At 36.3% G+C, this 14623-nt stretch overlaps 1 protein-coding gene across 1 annotated transcript; it reads right to left on the bottom strand.

Moving 5' to 3' along the window:
- Positions 1-2033: 2033 nt before the first annotated feature.
- Positions 2034-13673, bottom strand: LOC308411167 (nuclear GTPase SLIP-GC-like). Its single transcript, XM_080904945.1, has 22 exons — positions 13446-13673; positions 13229-13310; positions 12871-12983; positions 12566-12601; positions 12230-12254; positions 12001-12087; positions 11342-11429; positions 10188-10404; positions 9845-10066; positions 8834-9040; positions 8560-8735; positions 7891-7984; positions 7716-7803; positions 5347-5468; positions 4934-5077; positions 4691-4845; positions 4462-4579; positions 4271-4379; positions 4037-4167; positions 3747-3828; positions 3476-3553; positions 2034-3266 (listed from the first exon to the last, which is right to left on the bottom strand). The coding sequence occupies exons 2-21, from the start codon at positions 13293-13295 to the stop codon at positions 3480-3482; spliced, it is 2355 nt and encodes a 784-aa protein (XP_080761071.1). The 5' UTR covers positions 13296-13310; positions 13446-13673; the 3' UTR covers positions 2034-3266; positions 3476-3479.
- Positions 13674-14623: the final 950 nt, after the last annotated feature.

Genomic DNA, 14623 nt, shown 5'->3' with positions numbered 1-14623 from the left:
GTCTCGAGGACAAGTGTAAAAATAAATGTCTTCGAAGACATTTATTTTTACATTTATTTACATTTATTTTACACAAATAGAAACTGAAACTCTGGCAAGTAAAAACTATGATCAAGCCATTTGCATCACATTCATTTGCAAATCGTGTAAGGCTAATTCAAAGACTTCATTCAGGAGGAACGCCCTCCTCCCTGCCATCATTGCTTTACGCACAGTCACAACAAAAACAAACATTACATTTGACAACACGGGGCAGACGTGTGTGCGTGTGTGTTGCGAGAGCAAGAAACCAATGATGTCAATACGAAGGACCAGAAGAGTCAAGTGCATCGAAGTGCATCTGTGTTAAAATAATGAATAGTGTAACAAAATACAAAATTATTTTATTCATTTAAAAATTAATAAATTAATGTATTACTTAATAACTTAATAACACAATTTATAAATCAATGTTTCAAAATGAATTATTAATCAATGAATAAATACTTCAAACTAAAACAGATTTCACAATTTTTTTTAACTCTCAATAAAAACCTCATTTCAAAAAGCATTTTAAAATGACAAATTAGAAAAAACTGATTTTCAAGTTGCAATTTAAAAAAGAGAAATAAGTAAATTAATTCAAATATCAAGGTTTTTAATTTTCCATTTTTGTTAAAATCCAAGTTGAATTTAAAGTGTTTAATTGGATAGATAATTTAGTTTGAAATATTGATTTGCAATATTATAAATATGTATATACTGATGGGCAGAAGAAAACTTGAACAAAGCTCTAAAGCTATTAAGTGCCCACCCAGGCCCAGGCTGATCAAACGACATCACCTGAGTATGAAACAAAGTGCCCCACCTCTAACAGCTGCTCAGATGGCAGTTATTTATAGTAGCACCATATAATGTGATTGGCCATTAATTGGTGATTACCAATGCAATATTAAAATATATCATTATTATTTCTCCTACAATTCCATTCACATTGCATGTCAGTATAAAGCTTGTATTTGGTGTGAATAATAATTGTTAAACTAGGTATTACTGTAGAGTTTTTGACAGTACTCTCTCATTTCAGTCTCACATTAATTACATAACTCGCTCTGCATACTTTCACTTATGTAACATTAACCGACTTCGTCCCTTCCCACCCGGTATCCAGTAAGGGTCCTGGCTAGACCCCCCATGCTAAAACCAAGCCCTGGAATGGCACGGCTACGTCTGCAGCCAGTCCACAGCTCGGACACAAGCATTTTATACATGTTGTACTCTGTATGATTGTGTATGTGTCAAATAAAGTTGGTTGCTTAGTTTGCTTAGTTCCCTACTCCCCATGCTGCTGCCATCCTTGTCCATAGTCTTATTACTTCTCTGATTGATTATTGCAACTCCCTCTTATTTGGTCTCCCTAATAAGTCCCTCCATAAACTTCAACTTCTTCAGAATCCTGCAGCTCGGGTCATAACTCATACTCCCTTAAGGGACCATATCACCCCAATTTTTCAGCAGCTTCACTGGTTACCCATACAAGCTACGATAAACTTAAAAATTTTAGTTCTCACATTTGAGTGCATCCACGACCTTAACACTCCTTATCTTTGTGATCTGCTTCATATCACCACTGTTTCCCGCTCTCTCAGATCTTCATCTGCCATTCATCTTGTTGTCCCTTCTGCTGGTCTTATCACAATGGGGAACAGAGCTTTCAGTCGCTCTGCTCTTTGGCTCTGGAACTCAATAGATTCCCTTCCCTTATTTAAGTCAGATTTTACTTGTTGACAAAATCTTGGTTGCTTTTTTATTTGTGGGGGGGGTTTGTATTTTAATTTATTTTTAATCTATTTTAATCTACTGTTTTATTGATCTTTATCCATGTTTATCTTTTTCTCTTTGTAAGGTGACCTTGGGTTTTAGAAAGGCACCCTCAAATAAAATGAATTATTATTATCATCATCATCATTAGTAGTAGTAGTAGTAGTAGTATTAATATGCACAGCTTGTTAGGGACATGACAAAGGGAATTCCACACAAATAATTTTACCATATTCATTTATTAAGCACAAACAGAGGTAAAGCAGAAAAAACAACAACAACTATGTGCTTACCTATAAACAACAAGTGACTGAAACTAGAAATAACCACAAAAGCCACAAAAGCGGGAAAAAACAAAACAAAAACTAAATTGGGTGCCAGAAAAGCCCCAGCCTTCTTAGAGGAGGGGGAGGGTGGCCGCCATCTTAAAAGAATATCACCTTACATAGGTTCCCAAACAGGTGAATTCCTTGTCTCGTAATAGATGGGAGGAGCCACTAATGATGACCTGAACAAAAGGAAATAAAACAGGCCCACCAAATAATAACAAGGCTTAAGGCCTCACAGGATGTAAAACTTATTTTTCATCATAGGCCACATACAGCTCACTTCTATCACAGATGGGTCAAACCATAGAAACTCCAATTTCTGTCAATGTAACGATGTTTAAATACACATTTCTACACTATTATAGTGATTTCATAGTTCCAAAAACTGTAATGCAGACGTAGCCATGCCATAAGGAAAATCAGTGAAGGTACACACATCAGGGACAAGAGGAGACAAAAAAAAGACTTAAACTGGGCTCCTAACTGGGAGACCAGTTTGAGGACAGTAAAAAACACCTTAGCACAAAAAAAGCACATGAATATTCACATGTACACCACGTAAGCACATGACATGCATTGGAGGCATTTGGGATGGGTGAGGGTAGGTGAGTGCGTATCTGTGTCAGTGTACTTGTGTGTGTGTGTGTGTGTGTGTGTGCGTGTGTATGTGTATCCTGTGTTCAGCTTGAGAGACTGTCCTTTCACCTAGTTAAGCAAAAGTCAATAGTCCACAGCCTTTGCAGGAAATCAGAATTTTACAGTTGTTCTGACTACTCACAGCTCTACCCATAGCTTCGATCATAGCGGGTAGCCTTGTGGGGTTTATAACAACTGTCACTGCTTTCTTCAATTTCCAATAAACCAGGGCCAAGCCATCTCCGATCAGCAAGAATCCTGTTATAATGATTCCAAATAGGTAGATGTCTTCCAATGTCCTCAGTCGAAAGTCCCGCCAGGCACACGACATGCCACTTCTCCTGCCATCGTGCCATCGGCAGGGAACGTCCCTCCAGGACGGTTGAACTCTTCCGAACCCAGGCTTTTCATCGAGAAGTGAGTGTCAATTGCATTTAGGGATCAGTTGATCAAATTCATAGTTCTTCTTTAGGTATTAGAGATGAGGACTGAGAGGCTCTTCTGGGGTTAGAGATAGACACGACCAGATAAAAGACACGAGAAGCCAAGCAGGAAAGATAAGGGAGGGAGAGGGAGAGAGATGCGTCCACCTCCATCAGAGCCAAAACAAGCAAACAGAATCTATTGTCTATTAAAGACAAAAACACTGACATTTTTAAAAAAAATTAACAACAATAATTTCATACTGAAGATAAAATCTTAGGATTTACCCAGTTATATTTCATCATCTGGAGTGCCTACAAGTAGATCATAATGTTTCTTCACCATCTTAAGCTCTGTTGAAACATCTGAAAAACAAAACTTTTTTTGAATTGTTTCCTCCCAGAGTGACACACATACGTAAATGTGTGGCTAAATGAATAATGAATAAATTTTAAAAAAAGATAAATAGACACCCTTATTGTTATCAGCTGCAAGATTGCAAAGATAAAGAGGAAAGGCAAACAATTTGAACCAATGTAATTACATCAAACTGTTTACCTGGGAGTAAGCACTCTTCATCCTTGAATGAAAGTCCAATAGATTCTTTCATAGTTTTCTCCAGAGTCCCCAAGACGTATACCTAATTTAAAAATGTAAAGTTTTTCATCACTTACCACAGACTAGGATATTGTGTTAAAGTTGTATTTAGAAGTTTCTCAGACTGGATTAAAAATATAAATGGAAACATACATTTCTGTATAAGTCTATTCCAGTTAAATACAGAAAAAGGCTTCAGGTGAGTTATGAGAAAATATGTTCATCATAATTCTTCATAAAACATGACAAACCATCAAATCGTGCAACTTCTCCAACATGGTGTTTTTTGCCTGTTCAAACATGTCCTTCTTTGAGTGCATGTGGTTTTTAATAGTCTCCCTCATGTTGTACAGTGTGTCTTCTCCTGTAAATGCTAAAGCCTCTACAAAAAGACAGAAAACTCTTCAGACTTTTTATGCTGAATAATAACAAACATAAATATCTGTTTAGGTGATAAGTTGTGAAGCTCTGATCTTATTTCTTACTCTTGTAGCCTTCTTCCATAATGTTCTCAACTGTCTCTGTCAGACTGCTGTAGACAATTTTCTTCTGCTTCTGGATGATTCTGTTTAATTTTGCCTTAATCTTTTCTTCCTGAGAGAAAAACATAAAGTATAGATGAACTTTACTTATTGTTTATCAATGGGCTAATGTATAAGAAAGTCTCATCTCTTACCTCTGTCTTGAGGAATCTGAGCTGTAGTTCAGCATTTTTGTACTTTTCAATCAGAGAATCAGTGTTAAGTGTAAATGTATTGATGACTCCGTTGACTGCTCCACAGTTTACTTCATTTCTAAAACAAGTAAACATTATGGTTTATAATGACAGAATTGGCAAGTTTACATGTTATGAATTACATATCTTGAATGATATTATGTGACTGTTTAGAACATGTTTTTATTACGGGAAGGTCTTTCTGAATTCTGCACCAATGCTGTCAATCAGACAGGAAGCCAACTTCATATTAAGGCTAATTGGTTTCCCTTTTTTTGGTTTGTAGACGCCACCATTCTCAATGACACACTTCCGTAAATTGTAAAAAGCACCACCATTCTTTCCCTGAAACACAAAAGAAAACTCAGAATTATTGCATTTTACCTTGTCATGTAAAATCTGCATGTATTTTAACTATGATTAAAAAACATACATCATATAAGAAGGATTTCTTAACACCATCATCAAGACATCTTTCAAAAGCCCTACAGGTGTCTTCCATTTCTTTTCTGACATTATCAAGTTGGAGGTTCATGTTTCTCTCAAGTTCTTCACACACCTCGCCTGTTTTACTATCCTGAAAAACATTTGAAGGAATAAAACCATGAAAACCACTTATTGTTGTTTTTTAAAAAGATTAATGAAATTCAGTTGGTTTTAAAAGCCACTCTCCTGTAATAAGGACCTGAGAAGAAAAAATGGAGCATCAAAACCTTATGAATCAGTCAACCAATTAATAACTCATAGTTTAATAAATATAGCAAAACCAAAATTAGACACACAAACACAATTGATAAATCCCAACATGTAAGAGAATATTATTTTGTATCTTTTACTTGACCTTACCACTCCTCTGGAGTTGGCGTCTTGAATCAAAGACAGAATCCCGTGAGCTCGATTCACATAGTTTACTGTCTCTGAGTGACAGTCATTGAGATCTTGCAAAAATCTCTGAAGTTTGGGTATTTCTGTAAAATAAATTTCAATGTTACAATTTTACATTACGTACTTATTTGAAATTAAATAATTCTTTCAGTCAAGGCAAACTAAAAAAAACAAGTGCAATCCTATGGAGGACCAGGATTATCAAAATGAATGAATTAAAAATGCAATTAAATAATTAAATATATGTTTCATTATTTAATTAAAATTGGAATTAATTAATTAAATAAATATTTCAATAATCAATTAAATGTCCATTCATTACATTTAAAGCATTTATTTATTTCAAATTTTATTTTATTAATGACATATTTAATTAATTGTTTAATGATGTATTTATTTAATTCATTTTGGCACTCTTGGCCCTGCCTCTGTCTTCATGAATTTATTTTATCTGTCAGCCTCACCCATCAAAGTCAGGGGTCGGGGTTAACACTGCAACCGCTGCTTGTCTAACATCTGAATGGTTACAGTGCAAAGTAAGTCAAGACAGGTTGATCCTAAATAATTGACTGCTATGAAATGGTGATAGTGTGGACTTGGGGCAGCCAGGTATCCCAGAATGCATTTCAAAACAGAAGCGGCAATGGTGGTGGCGCTCTAAACTGTAAGTAAAGTTTTAAAATACCCCGTTTTTCTGTCATAAACTCTACTTTTAATATTATTTTAGCTGAGAATTCAATGGCGTAATCTTCACGTATCAGGTCAGGTTGTCAACATAGAATATGTTTGCAAAAGTTACCTGGTTATCGTCACAGTTTAATGTGGGCACTGTTGCTTTATGTAACGTAATGTCGGAGCAATATTCTGCACAAGATAATCAAATGTATTTTTTTTTTCCTGAGCGCAGAGCTGCTGGAGCTTGTTTCCCTTGTTTCTCTGTAAAACGGGATTTACGGAGAGTGAAGGACACTTATAAAACTACAGAGCACCTCATAGGCGAACCCACTTTATCAGCAGCTGATATCGAATCACCGGCACACGGCTTTAATACCTCCGCTGAGTTTTAGCTCTCAGTGGAGGTTAAACAGCAGACATAATTTATTCAGGTTCTGTCTGTCAGGTCATGTTTACTTCACTGTTTCATTTACAACAGAGCAAATCTGATCGGCTCTGATTAAAGTTTTAGCTCTCACGTCTTTCGAATAGTCTGATAAAGATGATTTTCTGTAAAAGAATATCGATATGACCCCTGGCGTATATGACCGTTAGATTACTTTGATGCTGCCAACACTTTGTGCCTGCCCTGGGAAACCCTGGGTTAATTTAGAGAGCTGACAACCAGCTTCGTGTGAGCATTTATCCTGGTCCCAGTGTTAGGGTCAGTGATTCCAGAACACTGAAAAATATCCTGGATATGCTGATCTCGCTCTTGGTATACAGGGCTAAAAGACAGCAGCTGGACTTCATTGTTTACCTTCATGGTTAATATTCATAATGAAAATATTAGTTGAACATTGTGAAGTCTGTATGTTTCAAAGTGTCTAACAAGCCTGGTACACTTAAACCTGACAGTTAATATATGAGGGAAACACCAACGCCGTTATCTCTTTTAAAAAAGATTATGCGTTTATGCACTGGTGACACTGATTATTGAATGTAAAAGTCAAAGTTCATCAGATTTATTTGCTCTCTCTCCTCCTTAAACATAATTTTAATGTTAGTTTTAATTCAGAATTGGCGACTGAAACAAGTGTGGCACCTAGGAACATCAGGAGATAAAGACCCGATAGATATAACCTTAGTAAAGGAAGTTGGTGTTCAACCTCCAGTCAGCTGGGGTTATGACAGCCATGACACACCAACCAGATATCTGAAGATTAAAACATTACATTCTTGGCTAAAAAAATATTTAAAGTGTATTTGGTGACACACAAACTGGGTTTTTCAAAGTACAGCTCGGTTAGTTTTTACATGTCCTTGTTGGCGCAGAGAAACGCCCACTTAAAGAATAGCCACCAGGCCACAGCTATGGTTTTGACTCGAACAACATTAACCCCGCCCCCTAAAGTTGATGGGTGAGACTGACAGCTAAAATAAAATTCATGAAGACAGTGCCAGGGCCAAGAGTGCCAAAATAAATGTAAGATATATATAATTAAATAATTAATTAAATGTGTCAATAATTAGCTGATCAAATGTCTAATTAATTAAATAAACGTTTGAATAAATAATTTATTACATGTTTTAAATATATGGTATATTTAATTAATCAATTTGGTCACTTCTGGCCCCCTATACATTTGAGTTATTTAGAAGGAGACTTCACCTACCAGTTTCTTCTGGACTTAAGTAGTTTTGTTTTAGGAACTCTTTGGAGCTCACTGTGAACACTTTGAAACTGTCATCATTGAAGTGTTTCTAGGGAAAATGTGATTTGATTTTAAAGCATTCTTGCAACTGTGGAGAGTCTTTGCATTAGATTTTCTGTCAGACTACAAAACTCACCCTAATTTTGCTTCGCTTGTTGAATTCTTTCTTTATTGCATCCGTGGCTTGCACGTTTCTTTCAGTGATTAGATCATGGACGTCAGCTGATGAACTAAAAGAAATGTAAATATATATATGTATATGTTCTGTACACCATCATCAGTTTGCAGGAGGTTGTGTGGTTTTGGCTTTCAGGTGGAGTTGTGGGAGACTCCCTTTGTGACCAAGCTGAGCTTTGCCTAGGTGGCTTTTGCACACTATTATTATTGTTATTAATCTTAAAGCATTATGAGACATGTCAGCAGGTTCTCGTTGGACCATGATTTGTTAGGAAGTTTCCTATAATCTCATAGATTTTGTACCCATACATAAAGCTACCATGATCCCATCATTGCATCTCTTTCTCCTCCTACTCCTGTTTTATTCTTCAGCCCCTCTTGCTGTTCCAAACCCTTGCCTGTGCCTCTCTTAAATAACTCAATTTCCTTCTGACCAGGCAATTCTCTGTTCATTACTCAGTCCACCTTATTTAGTAAACTTTATAAAATTGTCTCAGCATCTGAGACTCCCTTTGACCCAAATGTTCTGCATTCATTACAAAAAAGTCTCAACTCTGTGCTTTATCTCTCCTAGCTTGATTTTAAATGGAAACGCCGTGTAGTTGATCATCATGCAACATTAACTTACAGATCATCTGAATCATCAAGAAGATCAGACTTAGTGCAGATAAAATGAATTTGCTGACATTCGCCACCATTTCCAATCAGACTACTGACACTTTCCAGGATCTCCCAGGCCTCTTTCTCTGATGCTGCTCGATTAATTTCAGTCACAATCCACACAGTAGAACAATCTCCAAGTATCTGAAAGGAGAATAACATGTCTCAGTGCTTCATCAAAAGATGACATTACTGTTTGCACAAGAATACAGTATAAGCAAAGAGCAGTAGATATGAATTACCCCTTTCCACATCTGATCTCTGCTCTTGTTGCAGTCACCATTTCCAGGAAGGTCCACAAGTGTGACATGCTGGAGAAGAGACTTGTTTGGCACCCTGACAGTCACACACTTCACTAGTGGCCAAAACCACTTTTTTCCTTCATTGCCTTCTTCTTGTTTTGAATCACTTCGTGTGTACTTGACAACTTTTGCACAGAGTTCATTAGCCTGCAATAAAAAACAAAAGTAAAGTAGTGCAGTTTAATTTCAGTCCTCAATGCAAGTGCTTTACAAAAACCATCAAAAAGTCAGTGACATAAAAGATGACAAAAGAACAATTAATTAAAGAAACTGGATCACTAAAGCTGGAGTAATTAGTTTTAAAGTTTAGCTTTAAATGATCAGATTGTGTACAAGTATGTCTATCACAGAAGTATGGGATAATGTAGCTTCCCCTTGTTTTATATTATACCAAGACAGTCCCCCACTCTGAGGGGTACTGAGGGGGAATTCAGGTAACGGTAATTTCTATGGAAATTGTTGCTTTGTTGAACTGTTTAAAACGATCAACCATTTGATAATTTAGAAAAAGGATCATTGCCAGCCACAATTAAAATGTATTTAAGAAGTTATTTAGGAAAAGTTTTATATTCTTTATAACTAGTATTGCTCTTAGCAGAAACAACTTTATGTGGGCATGTTGTATAGTTGTCCACAAATTTGAGACATTAAAAAGCTACTTTACACTGCTCCCTTATTTAAAAGGGGGCACCTCTGCGGGTAACTCAGCATGTTTTGATTGACAGAGTTGTACGCCCTTTTGCCTTTCCTGATGCAACTGGCTGTCAGACATTGACTTGCTAAAATTTCTGGCCCCTTTGATTCACTTTTTGCAAAAGGTGCTCAGTAGTGGATTTCTATGAATAAATTTAAAAGTCGTTAAAAATTTAACATGTGAAAAAGCCAACTATTTAATTAATTTTGCTGTATATATATGATAGATATAATGTAATATGAGAGTTTTTGTCTTACCGATTCACATGTCAAAATCTTCCTCTTGGATTGGAGAAATTCTGGAATTGCTTTGAAATATTTGCTCTTCATGAGGTTTTCAGAAGACTTTTGTTTCCATTCTTCTCCGTACACTGCTGACAGCTTTTCCACAGCATCATGATAATCATCATTATCTTCCATTTCGTGATCTCCATTTTTGCAAGAAAACTGATGAAATGACCACAACTCATCGTTCCACTCCTAAAATAACATTTTTACATATTATTTATTGAGGCATGTACCCAGCCTTAAGCCCCCAGAACTGCACTGTAACACATGATTTAGTTTTAAGTAAAAATGAAACTTTTATAATTCAATTTACCTCTTTTGTGATGAACTCAATTTCTGCCTCATACTTTGAGCTGTAGGTATTAGCTTCCAATTTAATCATGACTGAGGTGCAGGCATTGATACTTCCTGAGGGTAAAAGATTCTTCTCTTCAATGATGGCATTTATCAAAGAGCTCTTTCCAGCCCCAGTTTTACCAAAGACACCAACCAGCTCCCTCTTGTCTGTCTCCAAATCACTGATTTTTTTCCTGTTGATCAAGATTTTAAATATGGGTTAATTGATTCAGTCATGAAAACATTTTCAAATGTAATTAAAAAGGTTTAAAACAATATTTTGACATCACTAATGCATAAAAGAATAGTGATAGTCATTTTAGTATATGTCATTATAGAATATCCAAAGAATTATCATTAGACGTTTCAGTTTTATACACTTATTCAGCTCATTGTTTATTGTTGTTTTGGTTCATAGCTTCATTGTTTGTCAGCAAAAGTGCTGATGTTTCTATTATTAGCTATTGGATGACATTTTTTTAAGTCTAAGTGGGATACACATTAAAAGTCAGATGTTCAAACCATACAAATTATAGATGATTTAATGCTTTAGTATCATTAAATCATCAATAATTTGTATGGTTTGAACATCTGTTGTTGTTAGTCAGAAGTAAAACTTAATCTCCGAAGACCCGAACTCTTTCATGTCATGCATTTTTAATTTCTCTTTGCTATTTGGGCTGATTGGGACCTGATGAATGTAAAAACAAAGAATTATCAGATTTTTTCTTTTTACCTGAGTTTTGTTTCTAAAAAATTGGGATCCACATATGAGTACATTCGTTTTAATTTTGATAGAACAGTGTCAGTATAATGTCCTCGTAAGTGGATATCAGGCCCTTGTAGAGCAAAATTTAGTATTTTGGTCTAGACAACCCAAATTGTGATGTCTACATATGTGGACGCCAGGTCCTAGGAGGTTAAAAATAGATAAAGAAACCAACATACCAAACAGACTGACACTAGAAATAAATGGTTGAATATTGAACCAAAAGGATTTGAGACTAAGCTAAAAATAAACTGCTTTGTTTGTGAAACCTGCACATGGTCATGAGTGGAACCATGCACATATATTACAAAACGTAAAAAATTAAGGCCCATTCATTAAAAAATATGAAAATTAATACTCACTTCAAGAAAGCACAGAATTTGTCTTGGTGATGTAGTCTGGCATGTGCAAATGTCATGATGCTTTTTGCATCAGACAGTATGACTGATTCTGTGGGGATGAAAGTAAAGAACTATTTAGCAGGACTTCTAAACTAGCATGTAGTCAATGTAAAGTCTCATAACAACAACAACAAAAAAACAACAAAAAATTTTGTTCACAAAATTCACAAAAAGTGTGAATTAGAGTATATCAGGAGCATAATGTGACAACTTACCGACAGACATTAATATATCATGCAACATGCTGACTGTTAAAATTTGATAGCAGCCCAAAGAAAAAGTAATTTCTAACACCAAAGCAGAAACTGACTGTGGCGGGCCGTGGGCGGCGGTGTTGCGACAGGGAAGGCAGAAGCACCTGTAATCATAATCACTCTTCGCTAGCTTAAGAATGGTGTAGGGGCCTGTAATATTGTTGTTGTTGTTGTTGTGGGTATGTGTGGAAGTGTATTAGAACAGCAACCATAGATAAAAGTATGTTGAAGAACATAGAATTGTGGTCACGTCATGCCTCATTCCTGCCACGCCGACATTTTATATTTTGGAAAAATTGTCCTGCACAGAAATTTAACCCTATAGTGGCTTCAACTGTAAAATTGTTCAGAAAGAGTTGTAAATACCTGCAAATCCCGGCACAGACAGACGTTTTCGCTTAGCTGGTGGTTGTAACCTGCTGGCGTCACTTTGAAGATCAGATTTTCTCTTTCCTGATTGGACAAAAACAAAAGAGAAAGAACAAAAAAAGTTTCTCTCAGCATTGAAAGTTGTTCTCAAAGTTTGATTGTACAAAATAGTGCTGCCTTTAAAACAGATTAATGAGATGCAATAAATAAGATGCGTGTGTCTCACCTGTATCACTTGTGGATGGAAAGACCTGAGGATGAAATTTAGTTATACAGATAATTATTCAACCAGCAGATTGATGAAGAATAGATTATAATTATATTCCTGCTTAACATCTCATCCTGTCAGACTATTCTTTTTCCTAATTAAGTCTCAGTCACACTGACCTGTAGAGACGGTCGGTGAACCCCTACAGCAAGTTGTAGTTGCTAGGTTAAAATGTATATTAACCAACCCCCGATGAATTAAGTTTTTAGATTCAGTCTCTATCAGCCAGAGGATGGAGCTTTACTTTGTCTCAAGCAGTTGGCCCAAATGTCTGAAATTCAGTATAATCCTTACCTGAGCCAAATCAGCTGCTTCTTGCTCCTGTTTACACTGCAGATAAAAAGTGCAAAGCTGTGTACAATATTGAGCACTTAAACATGTATTAAAAATGTCATTTGTCATATAGACACAAAATCTTAAGGCAACAAAACAACACAATTGAAAAGAAATGACTGTTTCCTGATTTGAGTTTTGTTATTCCCACAATCAAAAGATTTTAAATCCAAATTAGTGAAGAATTAACAAAAATTCCACTACATACGGTATCTAGATAATTCAAACCTCTATGCACTAAAATAGAAATGATAGAAATTAATTACCTTTAACAGCCTGAGGTTCTTCTTTAATTTCACTCTTGGTCCAGCTTTTGTGATCACATGATCAATTTCTTCATCATCAAGATCATACAGACTTTCTGCATCAATTTCTTTATCTGCAGTTAAAGATAAAGTTGAAGAGATAAAGATTATTCTCAACTTGCTTCAGAAATTCTTGTTAAATGAGTGAAAGAGATGAATGCTCTTCAGTTTTAATTTAACTCACTTTTATGTCTAAAAACATTTTGTGCAGTATGGACAAAAATCTCAAGAATCTATGTTATCAGATGTTGTTTCAGAGTCAACAGATCACATCAGTATCAATATCTGTACTCATTAGGGATTCACGTTAATACTTTACCTTTAAATTTCTCCACCCACTCACTTAGCCCCCATTCAAGCAGTTTGTTTCTTACAAAATCATCCATGACGAAGAAATGAAACTGAAATATACAATTTAATATTTAACCAGACAGCACTGCTTTACAGATTAGATCTTTGTGATCAACTTCTCCTTTAATGCATATATAATCAGTGACACTGATATTAAATTAAAATTAAAAGTTCAAACTGCTCACCTTTTGTCGAAAGTAATGCTGGAAAAGGCTGCTGAGGGAGATGTGAGGGAAGCAATGAGACACAAACAGGGAACAGGCGGGAAAAATAAAAATCAAGCAAAAAGCAAAGTCCACAAACAGATACGATTAAAAACAAACTGGAACTGTGTGGCTCAGACTGCACAATTGCAACTGCTTCTATTCATATAATAGAAAGGCTAATCCAACATGAGTAAAGTGCCTGCAGGGAAAAGCAGAACTGATAACAGAGAAAAGCAGGAAGAGGTGGTGTTTGTGCAGAAGGGTGTGGCTGAAAGACAGGTAGCAACCTGCCAGACAGTGTTTTTTTTTGTCTTACACAACCCAAAGGGATAAAAGTTTACAAATGTTATGGGTTAAAAACAAGACAAAAACACTGTTTTATGTATACTTACAGTAAACTGGAAAACAAAACATTAAAAAAGAAGAAAAAAAAGTGGTCAACACAACAGACAGCTCAACATGTTAGGAATCTGCTCACTTGGATTTATATAGCGCTTTTCAAGGCACCCAAAGCACTTTACAATGCCACTATTCATTCACTCTCACATTCACACACTGGTGGAGGCAGCTACAGTTGTAGCCACAGCTGCCCTGGGGCAGACTGACAGAAGCGAGGCTGCCATATCGCGCCATCGGCCCCTCTGGCCAACACCAGTAGGCAAGTAGGGTAAAGTGTCTTGCCCAAGGACACAACGACCAGGACAGAGAGCCCAGGGATCGAACCGGCGACCTTCCGGTTACAGGTGCGATCCCCAACCCCCTGAGCCACGGTCATTATTTTATAATGATAAAAATAATAATAATTCAATTTTACTACAGCAAAAGAGACAAGAAAAAAGGGACTCGTCTAGTTGCAAAGAGAAAAATGTAGTACTTTTTAGTCTTTCCAGAAGCTGATGCTGTATGTCTAAGACCATGTCTGTAATATGGTGGCTCAGAGTTTCGTTTGAGAGTGGGATGGTCAGTAGCTTGTTTGCAGCAGCCTCTCCCATCAGCTCATGACACATATACAGTATACAGCAACGGGTAAAATCAGTTCAGTGCTTTGTTGGGTATCATTAGTCCACACTTTGCACACTGGGCTCTCAGGTCCGCCTCGTTTCCTCCGTTCACAAACACATACTTCAGGAAGTCAGGGTTAAACTTGCACAAAAATG

Source organism: Rhamphochromis sp. 'chilingali' (assembly GCF_963969265.1).
Source record: "Rhamphochromis sp. 'chilingali' genome assembly, chromosome: 15".
Taxonomy (NCBI): Eukaryota; Metazoa; Chordata; class Actinopteri; order Cichliformes; family Cichlidae; genus Rhamphochromis; species Rhamphochromis sp. 'chilingali'.
This window is presented reverse-complemented; position numbering and strand designations above follow the sequence as displayed.